This window comes from Manis javanica, chromosome 3, assembly GCF_040802235.1.
Source record: "Manis javanica isolate MJ-LG chromosome 3, MJ_LKY, whole genome shotgun sequence".
NCBI classification, from domain to species: domain Eukaryota; kingdom Metazoa; phylum Chordata; class Mammalia; order Pholidota; family Manidae; genus Manis; species Manis javanica.
The window spans coordinates 30,731,427-30,749,343 of record NC_133158.1 but is presented as its reverse complement, the minus strand read 5'-3'; the positions used below and the strand labels follow the sequence as shown (position 1 = coordinate 30,749,343).

Here is a 17,917-nt window from a genome sequence, read left to right as displayed (position 1 = left end):
ACACACACAAACACACACACACACACACATACATACACCCCACTCAAAACTCCAATTCAAGCTAGACGTGAAATCAGGCAGATCTGAGGACATGACCTGTCTTCCTAATTGCTTTAGCTCTGCTTCTCTGCCGGACCTGTACTCCACCTGCTGCTAAAATGACTCATCCTTCCTCATTTATTTATTCATTGTGTTAGGGATTGTGGATGCTACCCATTATCAAAACTCACATAATCCTGACATTAAGCGAGTTAATATGAAACATCTAACAGAACACTGGGCAGAGTTCTGCGATGAAAACAAACTTGAGAGATGAAGGGGTACCTGACAGACTTTTGTCTATGGGGAACCAGGTAGGCTTCTGTAGGCAGGTGCCATTTAAGCAGAGACCCAAAAGATGAGAAACATTAACCTGGGAAGAATGCAAGGCAAGTTTGGGGGAGACCAGCATTCTAAGGGGAAGGGATAGCATATGCAAAGGTAGAAACTGAGGCAGAAAATAGTTTGGTGTCTCTTCAACTGAAGGATGACCCTAGTGGCTATATTCAATTAAATGAGGGGAAAGTGGCAGAAATGAGTGAAAGAGCTGGGCCAGGCTTAGACCATGGGCCATGAGACTTCATGGACTGTGGTTAGGTAAAACCTTATCATAAACCCCTCGAAAGCGAGGGAACCTACAGCTGAGGGAGTGCTTACCAAATAGTCATTTGCTCCTTCTCATGCTCTCATGGCCAGGATGAAGTGACTGGCTCTGGATAATGAATTTTAAGTGGAAACGCTATCATCACTTCCTTGACAAGGCTATAAAGAGCTAGTGCGCTCTTCCAGCCCTCTCCTCCCTTGCCACAGGGACTCTGGGAGCCATGTGCTCCAGACGACAGAGCTGGCTGGAAGAACGCAGGAGGCAGCGCTGGACTGTGAGAAATCAATCTCTGTTGTGCTGAACAACTGAAATCTCCGGGTTTACCTGTGATGCGACATAACCTCGCCTAGCCTGAGTAACAGATGACCTCAGACATGTCCAAAATCTGCAACCCAAGCGAGCCTAGTTACAGCAGCTCAGTACAGAGCAGCTCAATAAACAACAGTTTCTTTCATCCTGGCACCTCCCCACCCTCTCTAAAAAACTGCAGGCTGATGCAGATGCACTACACATACCCCTCTGTTCATTCTCTACTCCCAAGAAACCCACAGTGACTAAATTTTCCCAGTGGAATAACTAATGTGTGGCAGCAAAGTCAAGTGACGTGTCCTGAGCCACACAGCAATAACTTAAAAAAAAATCCCACCACCTCTCATGTTTTGTAGCTTCCCAGTATACAAGAAAGTAGACAAGGCGATGTCTATACTATTCCTCAGAGGGGGAACATGAGACATGGTGCCACCTGGTGACCTACCTCAGCAGGGGTGAAGGCCAAGCAGTCCTGAGTTCCCATCACAGCCCATTACTTACTAGCTATGTGGCACTGGGCATGTCACCTAACTGCTGAGCCTCAGTTCCCTCATCTGTAAAATGAAGATAATAAGATTTGTGACATATGATGCTTGGCTGACACATATTAAGTGGTAAATACAAGTTATGATTAGCACCCAAGCCCGCTGACTCCTGGCCTCGGCTCTTGGCCCAACACACTGCCACCTCCAGGGGCAAACCTCTAGTGGCCCCAGAATCTGAATCCTATCCATGTTTTGTTCTTCCCTGGTGGGTAGAAAGTGGCAGATGTTGGAAAACCTTCCAAGAGAGCAAATACACATGTCCTGTCTGGAACTTGGGGCAGCTCAGCCTCTTTGGGAGAGAAAGAGGTCATTCTCTTCCATTTCACTTTGGGCGGAGCCAAAAATTCCCCACCCAGTGAGAGCTTGGCTCCAGGAAGGAAATGACTTTGGCTGAGATGCCAAACCAAAAGTTAGAAACTGTCAAGATTGCACAACCAAAACCAGACTGTGTGAAAATTACAAAACTTAAATCTCCAGGAAGACAGTAGCAGCAGATGGGAAAATAAAACCTTGGACACTTCCCAAATCTTTTCAGTTTCCAGAAGCTTCTTTTCTCTTCTACTCGGTTGACACCTGGAGCCTCAAAGGCCCCCCATTCCACGTGGCAGCCAGACAAGGGGTACTCCCCAGGTAGAAGCCCTCTACAACCTTTGCTTTGCTCCCAGAGAAAGCAAACTCTTGACCAGGCCATTGCAGCCCTGGGGTGGCCTGACCCGGCCCTCTCCCCAGTCTCAGCCACCACACACCCACCATGGCCTCTCCTTGGCTCCTCAAACATGGCTCCTTCCCAGCACTAGGCCTTTACACGTTCCCATACTTCAGCTGGCTCAGTCATCCTTTGAATGGAAGCTCAAGTTCTACTTCTTCACTCAGCTCCTCCTGAAAAGACCAAATTCTCCCCTCCTCTCTCCTTCCTTTCTACCCACCCCACCAGCACTTCTCTGCTGGGCACTCACACTGTACTGGGTTACATGTCGCTGTGCCCTCACCCTGCTAATACTTGTCTCCGAGCTAGACTACAAGCTCCTTGAGGTCTGGGACCATCTCTGTATTTTCATGACTGTGTCCCCAGCATCCAGCACACAGTAGGCACTTCATAAATATGTCTTTAGTTCATTACTGACTCTCTGGTTCAGCTTCCGTGTATCTACCTCCCTGTAGGGAGGGACGATGGAGAGTCTCGCCTCACAGTTTTAGCACACCTGGTTTCCAGCCTCCAGCCTCCAACCTCACAGCGAGAGAGCCATGTGAGCCCCACCATCAACAACTCACAGGCTCAGCTGCTAGGCCTGCTCTTGGTGGCAGTTAACCAGTTCCAGAGCTCACAGTAATGACAGCCAATCTGCCTCTGGCTGGGAGCCACAGCTCTGATACTTTGGCCTCAGCCTTGATTCCAGCTCCCAAGCCCCCATGATGTCAGCACACAGGCTCTGGAGCCTGGCTCACAGCCTCTTCCTGAGCCTGGTGGTCTGGAAAGCCCCTCTCAGGAACAGAACCCTTATGATTTAAACCCTAGCCAATGGGTTGGCCCTAGCCCCCAGGGTCAGACTCTTCTGATGCTGAATGCTGGCCTGACTGTATAAATGCTGCCCCTGGTTCCCCAGACTCTCTATTATGAGGTTCCCTGAGATGTCTGGCCATTTCACTAGAGCAGTGATTTCTACAGTGTGTTGCTTCTATCAAATATTAATAATCATCAAATGAGAAGGGGGTTCCATGGCCAAATATAAATGGGAAATGCTTGCTTAAGTAGGTTTCTCTGCTATAAGACCTCTCAGAGCCTTAATATGCTAGTGGTGTCATGAAACCCCAAAGGCTGGGGGCACTGATAAAGCATACAGGATTTTCAAAGTTAGGTTAGTCACAAACCCACTGTTTGCAGCAGGGTATCTCACCAGAGCACTCTCCTGAGGCACACTACTCTCACACTACTTCCACGGAACCCACAGTGACTGAAGCCCTGCCTTCTCCCAGCGCAAGAACTGGAAAATGCTTTGGGACATGACTTGCTCTGCAGGTGCCCTACACACATGGTCCTTTCCCCAGCACAACAAGGCATCTTTCAACCAGGACACAAGAGCAGCATTCCCCTTCCTGAGGCTTCATCCAAGACCCAGCTCTTCCCCACGGGCTCAGCAAAACTTGGAGATGTGACAACATCCATGAAGAACTACTTTACAATCAGTCTTTACCAGAAGTTGGGAAGTGAACGTAGAGAGGAGAGGTAAGAAAGGGCAAAGGACATCTTCATCTTACAAAGTAGAGAATAAAGAGGCATTGCCTAGAACTGATGGAAAAAGAATGAGAAATGTAAAGCTATTTCATTAAAACTGGCACAAGCAATCTATAGGGGAACTAAGAATTTTGATATAAATGTACTGGGGGAAAGGAGAGGGGAGGTGTGTATAAGCCAAATTCTCTTCTAGGAAGTTAGTGGATAATATTTAAATTGATAAATATGAAAAGAACAATATAAGCACATAATTTAGAGATAGTACCAACGTGGCAGAGAATACCCGTTCCCTGTCTTCCTACATCCTAGGAGTTTTAGTTAGACATATGGCTGGCTGCCTGGCTAAAAACTACATTTCCCAGCTCCCTTGTAGCTCATTATGTTCATGTGACTAAGTTCTGGCCAACAGAACTTAAAGAAGTGACAAGTGCACCTTCCAGGTTGTACCCTTAAAAGGAAATAGAAGTGCCCCCCGCCCCACCTTCCTACTGGCTGGAATGTGGGAAAGGCAGTAGAAGAAGGAAGAATTTTTAACCACAAGATGGAAATCTCAAGTCAGGACAGCAGAATAAGACAGAACAAGCCTGAACCTCTGACACTGTGGATCCACTATATGGGCCTTGAATCGCTGACACACACACCACTAGCTGGAAGAAACCCTCTTTTAGTTTAAGCTGCTGTTGTTTTGGTCTTATATATCATCCCTGTATAATAACTGATTTTGGAATTTGGTACCTGGGCGTGGAGCACTAGGCACCAAGGAACCCTTGTACTGCAGGTTGGACCAAAATTCCTGCTTGTAAGCTTACACCTCTTATATCGAAGCAAAGCAGTTGGCAAAACCATTACCTGTACCAGGAGGCAATCCATGTGCAAAAGGGAAAGAAGTTGAAAGGGCTCTCAGTGTTGGCATATGTGGCTTCTTTTCCAGCACTCCAACAACAGAGAGGTGTACTCCAGTGGAGCTAGGCATGCACAAGCAGAGTTGAAAAGGAAGACTCCCTGCCTGTAGTTGACAATCCAGTTGATTGAGAATCCCCAGTTCAGGGGCTCTGAAGAGAAGGCCTCACAGGAGATACGACTGCAGCCCTAACCTTTCTAATACCCATTCCACCTTTCTCAGTTCCAGCAAGTGCCTCAGAAGGGGTTTTCTGCCAGACACAGAGAGCCCAGAGGCAAAAGTCAAATTAAGAGTGCTTCCTTCCCATCCAAATGATTGTTTCAGGTGGCCTCAAGGGAGGCTCCAGGTAAGCACATGAAATTAGGATGGGAGGTGGAGCAAGCTGAGCACACAGGCCACTAAACAAAAGATCAAACATTTCAGGGCTAAGAACTAAGATACGAAAGTATGTCCAGGCTGGATGTTAGTTGTGGTTATTGTATATAGAACTAATCAGAAGCCAAGAGGCAAGAGCTTCTAGTTTTTTGAGATAATTGTACTGCCAAAGACACCACGCTTGGTGTGACAAAAGTTTGTAATTATTTAACCCCTACAGCTCCCTTTAGGAGGCCCGCAAGCCCACACCAGCGGGAAGTGGGTTGTGAAAGATACCCTGCCCCCCTATAAGGGCTGACTCCAGTCCCCACTTCAGAAAAATGAACAGGGGGGGGTGTCCCCAAAAGCCTCCCACTAGGGGCTTGTTAAAACACAGATTCAGGGCCCCACCCCTGCAGTTTCTGAATCAGCCTTTGAGGTGAGGCCCAAGAATTGGTATTTCTAACAAGTTGCCAGGTGCTGCTGACACTTAGAAGTCTGGAAACACACTCTGAGAACTATTCACCTATTAAAAGTAAGGAGCTGCTAGATGGATCAAGCAGAGCACTTACTTCCCTAGTAGGAAGGGATCTTTTACAATTGCTGCTCAGCCAGATTTATTGACTGCTGTAGATAAGGAACTGCAGCATATTTCTCATTTCAAATGGTTGAGTTCTGATTGTAGCTTCTGGTTTAGATTCTACCGCTGAGTTTTGGGTGTGTTGGGGAACGGGAGCAGATAACGTCTCTTTGATGGAGAGGGACTGGATCATCAGGGGTTGGTAGAGAAGACTACACCATCACCCACAGATCCTGGAACTAAAGGAAGAAAGTGATTAGGATGCCAGGTCTGTGTCCCTTGGGGAAAAGGATGAGCATGTTATCCAGATGTACATGGGTATTTGGGTGGCCCAGAAGGGAGGAATGCAGGGAGATTGCTGTCCTTCCAAAATTTATTCCATCCTCTTCTATAGTCATAGCAGTTTTGGTTGTGCACATACCCTCCCAGCTAAAGTTTACATTTCCCAGCCCCCTTTGCAATGAGGTGAGACCATGTGACTTGGTTCTGGCCAATGGCTTGTGAAGGTAAGTTCGTTGTGCAACTTCCAGGGCATGCCCTTCTGCTGCCTGGAAGGTGTATGGAGAGGCACAGAGTCGCTGTCTCAGGTTTGAGTTGGCAGCCAGGTGTCTAAGGCAGCAAAGCAATGAAAAAGAAAAACCTGATCCTGGAAACCTTGGAGCTGCCTATTAGCCTGGAGCCGTTTGGACTGTCACAGGGAAAAAAAATACACATGTGAATTATTTAAGTCATTGTTGTCTATGTGTAGTAACAACATTCCTAAACCTGAACCTGGAATGCTAATAGAAGAGAAAACCAAGAACCAGCTAAAAAGATTGTTAAGAAAAATCACAGGCCCATAATGGAGCCACCTAAAGTTAGGAACCCCATGTCAGTAAACCACGATTTAATACCTGATCTAACTGCACTATCAACACTCTCAGAAATGTAACCTTTAACCAGACGACTGGGATTTCCTGGAGGAATTCCCTGGAAGACCCTTCCCCCTTAGGAAGGGAACCTTGCCTAACAATACATTACTTGCTAATAAATTTCCTTCTTTTTTTTAATGCTCTCTTTGCCTTGAAAAACCTTTCTTTCCTGTAGCCTTTGAAGTACCCCTTTAGTTGCTAGAAGGGCTGCTGCCCAATTCATGAATCGTTTAATAAAGCCAGTTATATCTTCAAATTTACTTGATTTAATATTTTTTTAACAAGAGTAAAAAGGAGTTGACAATGGCAAGCAGATTTACTGGAGGAAGGAATGGGCAGTTGGGTAGTCAGCCTTCTGTTAGTTTATTCTAACTCTTAGAACATGTAATGTTATAAATTGACAATTGAGTAACAGTGGTCTTGGCAATGAAGGCTGAGAAAATATCAAGAAACAGAGACCAAGCTCTTCACACCATTGGACCACAACCACCCACAGAACATGATTTCAAGACATTGGGTGCGCACATATGCCCCCACCCCCACCTTTCAGTTTAGGCACAACCTTCTGAAAGCCTCTATTAAATACAGATATATTACCTAGAGACATAAGTCTCTGAAGGAGCAGCTTTATATCTAGAACTTAGGGTGTGTGGGGTTTTTAAGCACTGTTTTATTCAAATCTCTTAAAGCACTTTAAAAAATGATAGACAGAATTCAGGTTCTCAAACTGCCTAAGGCATCTGAGCACATCAATAAACAATCTTCAACAAGTAAATGCAAAGTAAAGTTTCACTAATGTGACAGTTAGGGAAAGGAAAACAGCTTTGACCAGTTGGAATACAGAAACTTAAAATGCTTCCCACATGCCCTCTCTGTTTGCCTCCAAAAAGAGGCAAATTGATAGCATGTTCCTTTGCTAATGAAAAAAGTCCAAGATACATACAGAAAGGGGAAGTATCTTGCTTGAGGACTCAAAGCAATAGTAAAAACACAAGCCAAAACAAAAGAACAGCCTGGAGATTTGAGAATGTGGGAAGTAGCTTTAATCTCTCTTCCTCCCCAACTTTAATTGGAGGGTTGGGGCTAAGAGGAAGAGAAAAGTGATTTGGGGAACAAATATGGATTCTCAAAGCCCTGAGAAGTTATGCAGTTGGAGCTGGACAGCAGGCATCTGAGTAAAGTTTTATGCAAAAGAAAGGCAGACAGGCAAAATATCATTGTTTCCAGGATCCTGAAATACTGAGTTCAGTGCTTCCTGTGAGGAAAGTTAACTAAGCCAGAACTCCATCCAGCTGCACCTGGGTGTGACCTCCATGTCCACCCACAACCACACTTGTGCTCTTGGGAGAGTCACTTGCTATTTGTGGCCTCAGTTTCCTCAGGTGCAGAAGGGGCGCCTTAGGATGCTGACTCAAGGGGCCACTGGGAGAAGCCAAGCACACAGCTGAGCACCTGGTTATCAGAAGTGCTCAGTCAGCGTTAGCTTAAAACAAAGCGTCACGCAGCAATGAGTGTATTTATTTAACTATGGCACCTTATTGTTTGTTAACCTCAAGTTATTAAGCATATGCTCAAGATTAGTCAGCAGCCAGGTTCTGACGTCAATGATTTAGTTGCCTGTGTCTCAATTCTTGGTACTTCTCTGCTTTCAAGCCTTGGGCACCCCTGCAAAATCTCAGCTGCTCCAAGGACAAAATTGGTTTCTGGCACAGGTCTCAACCTGCCCTCCCCTTCCCCTGAGTGGACTGGGCAGGAGGACCTTCAACTCTGATTATGTGATTCAGGGGCCTTCCCCATCCCTGCAGACATCCTTCTTGCCTCTTTTTGAGCCCATTATTTCTCTCAAATCATGAGAAATATTTCAGGGCACGTTCATTCAATAATCATTTCTCAGCATCCACCACATGCCAGGCTACTGTACTGCAGAGAAGCCAGAGCTGGGATCTGCATGCAGCTCAACAGGGCAGGTGTCGGCCACACCAGCCAGGGGGAATGCCATGAGGTCCAGGCAATAGTGGGGGCTGTCCTGCCCTGAGTGTCCAGAGAGGCTCCATGCTTAGAGCACGAGGCACAGATGTCATCCAGTCCCCCTCCACGGGGCAAAGGCAGGGACGGGCCCACAGAAAGGAAGGGGTTTGCCTAGGTCACACACCAAGGGCTATGCCCTGCTGCCTCCCCACTTCACTGTAAAACTGCCTGTGCCTCTGGCTGATCAGAGTGAGGACCTGGCCTACAGGTGGGGGCACTGGAGGAGAGGGAGGCTGTCTGACAGAACGAGGGGGTACCTCCTCAGGACAGAAGGGCTGGTGGGACAGGCAGGAGTTTCAAGTCAGTTCCAGAAGGGTAGGGAGGCTAGAGGCTGAGCAGACCACCCCTTCCTAGTCTGGGGAGGTCGGTGGCTTGGGGAAGCTGGCCAGACAGGGAGTGTGACTGGAGAAGTCTGAGGGGAAGCCGTGTCTTGAGATGTGTCCACTCTTTTTTTGTAAGGTATTATTGACATACACTCTTACAAAGGTTTCACCCATATTATTGTGTTCCCGCCCATATTATTGTGTTCACCCATATTATTGTGTTCCCGCCCCATGCCCCATTGCAGTCACTGCCCATCAGTGTAGTAAAATGCCACAGATTCACTATTTGGAGATGTGCCCACTCTTGATTTAGAGATTACACTGTGCTGAAGGGTCAGCCCTGTGTAAAAACGAGCCAACTGGAGTGTCACTTGCAGTGTGAGCAGGATTTTCCCCACAATCTGCCTCCAGATGGGAAATCCTGCCATCAGAGGAACTCTCCCTTATCAAATAAGTCCTGGTGTGCAAAAGCTCTGTGTCCCCAGGACACACTCTAAGTCCTGGAAAGTCACTAGGTGGCCAAATAGGGCAGAAGATGGTCCTGCTGGCCTCCCTGTGCCCAATGCGGTCTGCCCCTATGGTAGACCCAAAAGCCTGCCTTGGGCTACAGCTCTAGATCCCCCCACCTGCATGGCTACCCAATGTTCCTGCTCCCCTGACTTATCTCTGAGGGTAGAGTCTCCAAACCCTTATCCCTCAGTTCCTTTCTCTAGATCCCATAACTTCTCCCGCTGGAAGTCCTCCCTGATTCCAGAAGGCCTGAGAGACAGTCAGGCAGGTACTGAACCTGGGCCTGTTGGCTCAGCCAGGATATTCCCAGCTCAGGAAGCCCAGACAGGACAATTCCAATGCCCACACAGGGTCTTCGGCAGGCCTCTGGGGCTCTGAATGCCCTGTTTCTTACCTCCCATACCAGCTTTATACTAGTTCCTTCAACATCCCAGGTACTTCAGGGCTTTGCACATGCAGCTCCCTCTCCTGGGCTTTCTCTTCTCTCCGTTCCTCTATTTTCAGCTACTTATACTGGTCTTCCTTGACCATAACATTCTATAAGGCTCCCCAACTGGTCACTCCATCACATATTTTTAGTTTTCCTGTCTGTTGACTGTGTCCCCATAATATTATGCTCTGCATGAGAGCAGAGGACCTGTCACTTTGCCCACCACTGTATTTCAGAACCTAGAACAGCCCCAGACACTGGGCAGGTTCTCAGGAAGTACTTGTTAAAAGGCTGGCTCACTGCCCCACAGTGAAGGGGTCTCTTTGGGGATGTTAGGAGTTGTAGGGGGTTTAGGTGGGACCAATCAGATTCCTTACCCACACCCCCACACCCTACCTTCTACTGAGCACTGAACACCAGGCACTTGACTTTTCTACATCTTCAATTTCACAACACCACTCTAGGTAGGGAGATATTATTACCTGATGAATAAATTTCCACCATGACTGTATTCTCTCTGTAGGAAGGTAATTTGGTAACACTGAAATTGAAGTCAATCAAAATGTAAAATATACAAGCCTTCAACCCAGCTATTCCAATGCTGGAAGCCCAGCCTGCAGCTATTCTCACAGGTGTGCAAACAGGGTGTGTGTGTCTAGGGGTGTGTATCATGAAACTGTATACAATTAATTAACTCCTAAGAAGCAACCTAAATACCTATCAATAGGTGGTAAGGTATATAAATCATAGTATATCTGTCAAATACAATGCAGCTCTTAAAAGAATGCATCAATCAGCAAGATCAATAGCTAGGTGAAAAAAAAGCACAAACTGAGTGCATGGTGTGCTGTTATCTATTAAAAGGGGTTGTAGATACATATGTATGCTTTTGTACATTCATAGCAAATTTTGAGTCAATAGACAAGAAATGGTTAATAGTGGTTGCTTCTTGGGATGTAAAACCAGAAAATAGGATAAGGACATTAATCATTTTTACTGGAGACTTTAAAACATTTTCATGTTATAGCTGTTTTTTCAAATTTTTATTTTGGGAATAGAGAACACAAATGTAAAAGGTACAAAAGGACTTAAAGTTTCTCTCCAGCACCTTGTTCCCTGGCCACCAGATCCTCTCCCAGAGGTGACTACCATACTAATTTCTTGGTTGGATGGTAAAGTCTTTCATTCCATTTTTTTTTTAAGATTGAAAAAGGTTTTAAGACCAGAGAGTGCCGCTCATGCAGAAGCACACTCAGGGGCCAGCCGCAGTAGGCCGGGGGTTGGGAGCACGTTGGTTACTCACAGTTCAGGATGATCTGCGCTGCACGATAGAGCTGCAGGCGGCACAGGAGGTCCACCAGTTGCTGGACTGTGGCCTGCCGCATCCCCCACCACCACAGCAGCTCCCGGGTGATGCTCACGCCCTGCACCCGTTCCATTGACTTAATCTTCCGCAGCTGGGTAAAGTCTGTGATCACGTAGGAGGCTGGAAGGCAAGTGAGAGATCCACTTAGTCAGAAATACAGGTCCTCTTTTAAGAGGGTCACTGAGCTAGCCAGGCTTTGTCCTTAACATCTTCCCCATCTACCCCTCCACCATACCTGAAATTCCATCAGCTGGATCCACAGGCAGCCCAGGTTGTAATGTTGATTTCATGTAATAACCCTAGCGACTGGCACATTAACACTTGAATGTAAATGCCAACTTCAAGGCCACACAGGACTTTGGAGAAACACCATGAGACAAGAGGGTCAGAGCCTTGAGCTTTAGCTGCTGATTTGCTATGGGAAAGTCACTCACCCAGTGGGGGCCTCAGTTTCCTCGATTGTAACAGGGCAGGTAGTAGAACTTTGCCTGCTTCCCGTTCTACAATAGATGTCCCATGGAGGCTGGCAGTTTTATCTGTTCCATTCACTATTGACCTCCAGAAGAGAACAGTGCCTGGCACAGAGTAGGGGCAGGGCCAGGACAAGGGGAGGCAAGGGAAGTGCTCAGGGATCAAAAGGAGGCTGTCACTGTGGGGGCTGATCCTGCACTCACCACAGCTGGAGAGTGGGTGCCTCCTTAAACCCTGGGCTTCTCATTCTCCTCATCCTTAAGTCCAAGACTGGCAGGGGGAACTGAAAGAATGAAGGAATGAAGCCATGGCCTTCTATCCTCACAGAACTGCGATAAGGATCAAGAAAGCCTGTGGGTCTAGGCACACTCTGCCAGCTCTAAAGCAATGTCCAAAATTTGCAGGGGGACTACCACTGGCAATACTAAAAATAATGCATTCCTTCTTCTCATTTTTTATTGTAAAATTATTGGTTGTTCACTAATGAAAACTTGGAAAATACAGGGGGAAAAAATAACAGAGTAAGTTACATGGCATCCTGCTAGGGTACTTTCCCTTTCTGAACCTCTCTCCAACCCCAAAGCATAGGTGTGGCTCTGGAAGCGGTGGTTGCCAGACTAAGATTTTGTACCCTGCTCTCACAAATTAATATTATACCTTAAGCATTTTCTGAGTTGTTACAAGCTCTTCATAAATGGCATTTTTTTGAAGTATTCCATTGAGCTTCCAGAAGTGAGGGAAGAATTTTTTTTTTAACTAGAAATAAAATAATCATGCTTCAGTTCCAGGATTTCAGAAATCACAGAGTAGGAATCCACGTGAATTCATAGTCAGGTCATTAACATTCAACAAAATATTACTGAGCACAACTGTGCTCCACAACTGACAGGCTCTGGAGATACTACGGCCAGTAAACCAGAAGCCCATGGAGCTTTTCTGCTTGCAAACGACAAACATAAGTGAACTGAGTGGGGAAAGGGAGGCAAGAGATGAAGCTCAGAACTATATATGAAGGGCCTAGAATGCCAGGATACAGAGTTTGGACTTTATCCTAAGAGCCAGGGACACCAAGGAAAACCTCAGAGCCAGGGAGTGATAGTGATCCCAACTGCACAAACCCCCTCCCGTCTGGAGGAATGGGGAAGGTTGTGACAGCCTTCAGCAGAGAGAGAGTCTCTGGGAGAAGTTGCACTGTTAGGTACAGAAAGTTGCAACTTTAGTCACTGGAAACCCCAGGCCAGATTCCTGGTCAATGGGAAGTGATGTCAGCAGGGCCAGAGGCTGCTTCCAGCAGCAGAGAGAAGAGGAAGGAACACCTCCCCCACACCCCTTCTCTGCACACAAAGCTACTGCTCATGAGTCCACCTTCCATTTGGGAGGCAGCATGATACAATGGGAGAAACAGAAACCCAGGGCTGACCCTCGTGCTCCAAGGCAGCAAGAACCAGGTGCAGCCCCTTCCCTCCACCGGTTGCACTTTCCGCACAGACGATGCAGAGAAATAGGAATTAAACTCTGAGACCTGATTGCAGTTTGCACATTTAAGCTCCATGAAAGTGACTTATCTTAAGGTCTTGACCGATCAGCATTTAACCAGACCCTTAAAACAGGGTCAAGACAAGATAGAGATCTTGAGGGTATGAGTCACTGTTGAGGGGGCCCTGCTAAGTCCTCAGCTCTTTTCTCAACACACGCAAGTAACCTGGGTCATTACAGAACATGTGGAAAATGGGAAAACTCAAGGCCCCATGATCATCCCACTTGGAAGACCAAGAAAAGTACTGATTATACTTTTGCTTCTAATCTTGAGACTTTTCTAGAAACACAAAAATATAGCTTATGTCAGCAGGCCAGTACCATGGTGGTTCAGGGCCCAGACTTTGGATTTGGAGTTTCAAATCCTATGTCTGCTACTTATTTGCTGTGTGCTTGGGGAAGGCCCTATACCCTCCCTGTGCCTCAGTCATCTGCAAACAAGTATAACAGCAGCACCTGCCTCAGAGGTTGTTTCAAGGATTCAATTAGTTATATGTATAGAAGCACTTGGAATAATGCCTGGCACACAGTAAATGTGATATAAATATTAGCTGTAATTGTTAAACCATTTGTACCCTGTTTTTAATCCTTATTGGCTCACACCATGTGGAGACCATTCTTCCAGGTCTGAGCTCCTGAATCCTGCAGGAGTTAACCTGATGTAGCAAAAACCTTGCCCATCATTAAAGCCCTGTGGAGCAGAGCACAGACCCCTGAAATGATCCACCTAGGGTCCAAAGCCCCTTGTCAGAACTAATGGGACTCCTCCCTGGCTAAAAGAAGGGGAAAGAGCTAAGGACCTTCCCCACCATCCTGTCCCCTAAGCCTCTCAGCAACTCATCCACATTTTACAAACAAGAAACTAAAAGCTCAGAGAGAGAGGCAGTCAACTTGCCCAAAGTCACTCAGTGGGACAGGGACAAAGCATGGCTATGTGCAAACGTTGGCACATGCATGAGTGAGCAAGACAGGGAGCAGTCCAACAAAGGAACCCCTGTTCCCGGGCCCCTTGGAATACACCTAGGGTGGGTGACACTGTAAGAAGCCTGATTTCCCCCAAGGGTAAAAATGGATGCAGGTGCAATCACAGGGACCTAAGAAGAAGGCAGCCACATAATCCACCTACAACTGTCAAATCCAAAGAGTGTGCATAATTGTGGCTGTGTGATTTTCTGAATCACTTTGAGGATCTTCCCATCCCTATTCCCCAGTACTATTCCCCAGCACTAAAGGGCTATCATTTCTAAAATGACTTCTAGAAGCCAAGACTGTTTAGGACTAGAAGGACAACTGCAATTACTCATTCTGTTGAAGAGGAAACTGGAGCCCACCATGACTTAGCAAGGACCAGGTAACTGCAGAGCATGACTGGCTCCCAGCCCAGGGATGCCCAACCCAGCATGGAGAGCTGGGCTCAAAGCTGTCTTTGTGGGGCAAGAAGTGAACATGCCCCATGTCCTCACCCTTCCTATATCCTTCAGCTGGTTATTCAAGTCACTGGGTGCCCACTGGCCAGGCACTGTCCTAGGCTTTGGGTATAGGAGCGGCCTGGAGGGTGAGGTCCCTGCCCTGCTGGTGCTTACACTCTAGGGGAGAGACAGGTGTAAAGAAGTAAGAACAATGTAATGTCAAAGCACGTTAAGGGGAATAAAGGAAATAAAACACAGTGACAGGACAGAGTAACAATGGGGGCAGGGTGGGAATCTCAAACAAGGTGACGTATGAACTGAGACCTGAAGGACCACAGCACCACCAAACATGTCAGTGTCCTAAACCCCAAAACCTGTGAATACGGCATCTTCCTTGACACAAGGGACTTTGCAGATGGGATTACAGTAAAGGTTTTGAGATAAGATTATCCTGGATGATCTGAGAGGGCCCAATGTAATCACAAGGGTCTTTGTAAGAGGAGGCAGGGGTGTCAGAGTCAGAGAAGATAAGATGACAGCAGCAGAGGTCAAAGAGAGAGACTGCAAGACGCTACACTGTTGGTTTTGAAGGTGGAGGGGGGAGCCTAGGAATGTGGGCAACCTCTAGAACCTGGTAAAGGCAAGGAAATGGATTCTCCCGTAGAGTCTTTAGAATGAATGCAGCCCTGCTGACACCTGGACTTTACCACTTCTGATCTTCTGAACTGTAACGTGATAAGTCTGTGCTGTCTTTAAGCCATTAAATTTGTGGTAATTTGTTCCAGCAGCAAGAGACTAGAAAACCAGCCATGGGGAACACAGAGGGAAGACTGTCCCAGAGCAAAGTGTGAAGGCCCTGAGCCTGGACTGAGGAGGCCAGTGTGGCTAGAGCAGGGTGAGCAAGAGGGGGTGTGGGAGGATGGGAGGTCAGAAATCAGGGGGGTTCAGATTGTGCCATATGAGGCAGGCTTGGCGAGGTGTTTGGACAATGGGAAGCATGTGAGAGCACTGAGCAATTCTGGTGCTTCCGAGGCCTAAAAGTCAGAGGTATTCTCCAAAGAGGACATACAAACCATCCAAAGATGCTCAACATCATTAGTCATTAGGAAATGCAAATCAAAATGAGATACCACTTCACACCTGCTCAGATGGCTGGACTCAAAAGGTAACAATTAGTACTGGACAGGATGTGGAAAAATCAGAACCCTCATATACTGCTGATAGGCACGCAAAATGGTGCAGCCACTTTGGAAATAGTGTGGCAGTTCCTCAAAATGTTAAATATAGAATTGCCATATGACTCAGTGATTCCACTCCTAAGCATCTACCCAACGGAAATGAAAACATGCATTCATACAAAAACCTGTACACAACTGTGTGCAGAAGCACTACTGAAAACAGCTGAAAAGTGTGAAGCACCAAATACCCATCAACTGATGAATGGATAAGTAAAATGTGGCACAACCACACTATGAAATATTATTCAGTAATAAAAAGAAATTAAGCACTGACACATGCTACAACATGGATGAGTCTTGAACACAAGCTAAACACAAGAAGTCACTCACAAAGGACCACAAAGTCACCATCATTCCATGTCTATGAAATGTCCAGAATAGGTAATGCCTAAAGCTGGAGAAAAGGAGAGGTGTGTGTGCAAGAGTTGGGTGTGACAGTTAAGGGACACAGAGTTTCTTTAGGGGATCATGAAAATGCTCTAAGATTGATTGTGGAGATGGATGTACAACTCTGCATAATACTAAATGTCACTGAACTGTACACTGTAAATGCGTGAATTTTATATGTGAACTTTATCTCAATAAGCTGCTTAAAAAAAGAAATTATGGGTGTGCCTTCTAAATTAATATCCTAGGAACAGAGGTTGTTCTGGTGTTCACAACTGAGGCCAACATGGAAAAAGCCAGAGAGGATCTCTTACCCAAAGTTTGTCCACTGCCCAAGAAACATTTAAAGTATTTAAATCACAGATCACCCAAGCAAAGGAACACAGTGCAGTCTAGAAAATCAGGTGGCAATAGACATTCTCAGAGGTGACATCATACGAGTGACTGCTTCTAGGAGGTAGGCTGAGGACCAGGAAGGATAAAGCTATTTAGCTTCCTCTCTATCCCAGGTGTATTATTTACATCATCTAACCTAGTGCCTTTGTTACTTTGTCCATTAAAGATAGTTAAAAATACACATTGGAAATAAAAACCTAAATCTTTGTTCCTATAATTGCTTGGCAAGGAGAAATAAGTGTGATATATTTTAAGTGAAAAAAACAGGCTATTAGAAGGTACAAAACGATGTTTCTGAAAAATATAAAAATATAAATAACTATGATTAGAAAAAAAGACTAGAAGGCATAAAACACATGACATTCTGTTGGCACATGGTAAAATGCCAATAAATGTTAGCTGATGTCACTACTATTGGCATCCTAATATTAAAAATGGTTATCCTTGAGTGGTAAACTTTGAGCTAATCTTTGTTTCCCACTGTATTTTGCAACAAAAGTATTATTTTTGTTATTGGTTTAAAACAGGGTTTCTGAACCTTGGCACTATTGACACTTTGGGTGGGATAATTTTTTGTGGAGGGGGCTGTCCTGTGCAGTGTAGGATTTTAGCAACATCCCTGGCTTCTACCTACTGCATCCCCTACGTTGTGACAACCAAAAACATCTCCAGACATTGTCAAGTGTTCCCCAGGGGGCAAAATCACCCCTGGCTGAGAACCACTAAGTTAAAATACATTATTATTTGCTCAAACTGTATGGATAACATACACATGTTCATTTAATTATTATTCTTTCAATTGTACACACAGATTATATATTCTTGTATAAATAGTAAATATCATAATCTGAATTTTAAATAAAATATATTTTTTTCTAAAGTAAGTGTAAATAGTTACACTGACCTAAAAGATAAATAAGAATGATAACCGTTAACACTTCCTTATTACATACAATAATCTCAGACACTGAGGTGTCAGGTAGGTGCCTTTTATATAATTTTCCTTCTTCACAAACAACCCCCAGTTTACAGATTACGAAACTGAGGCTCAGAGAGGTTAAGTAACTCGTCCAAAGTCACCTGCTGTGAGGTGGTAGAGCCTGGAAGGCCGACCTCTGGGGACCTGACCACCATGTGCGCAGCCTCCCCTTGGACACCATGACCTCTCAGAGGATTTTCAGGCGCAAACACACAAAACACAGCAAGGAGTGAGTGTCCTCCTTGGTGAAGCCAGACACGGGGTCCACTCAAATCCTACTCTGCCGTTTAGCAACACCAGGGCCCCACGGGGCAAGTCCCTTTACCTCTCAATCCATTTCCTCGTTTGTAAAATGGGGTAGGAGAAAT

At 45.9% G+C, this 17,917-nt stretch overlaps 1 protein-coding gene across 6 annotated transcripts in view; it reads right to left on the bottom strand.

The window, feature by feature from the left end:
- LOC108408138 (von Hippel-Lindau disease tumor suppressor) overlaps nucleotides 1-17,917 on the bottom strand; it is an 88,787-nt gene that overhangs the window by 42,772 nt on the left and 28,098 nt on the right. For 5 of the 6 annotated variants that reach the window (XM_073231023.1, XM_073231024.1, XM_017677912.3 and 2 more), the window contains one exon: nucleotides 11,071-11,253. In XM_073231023.1, coding sequence (XP_073087124.1) covers nucleotides 11,071-11,253 — 183 coding nt within the window. Of the gene's footprint in view, nucleotides 1-11,070; nucleotides 11,254-11,368; nucleotides 11,544-17,917 lie in introns of those variants that run through there. The other variant, XM_017677916.3, reaches the window with a different exon arrangement.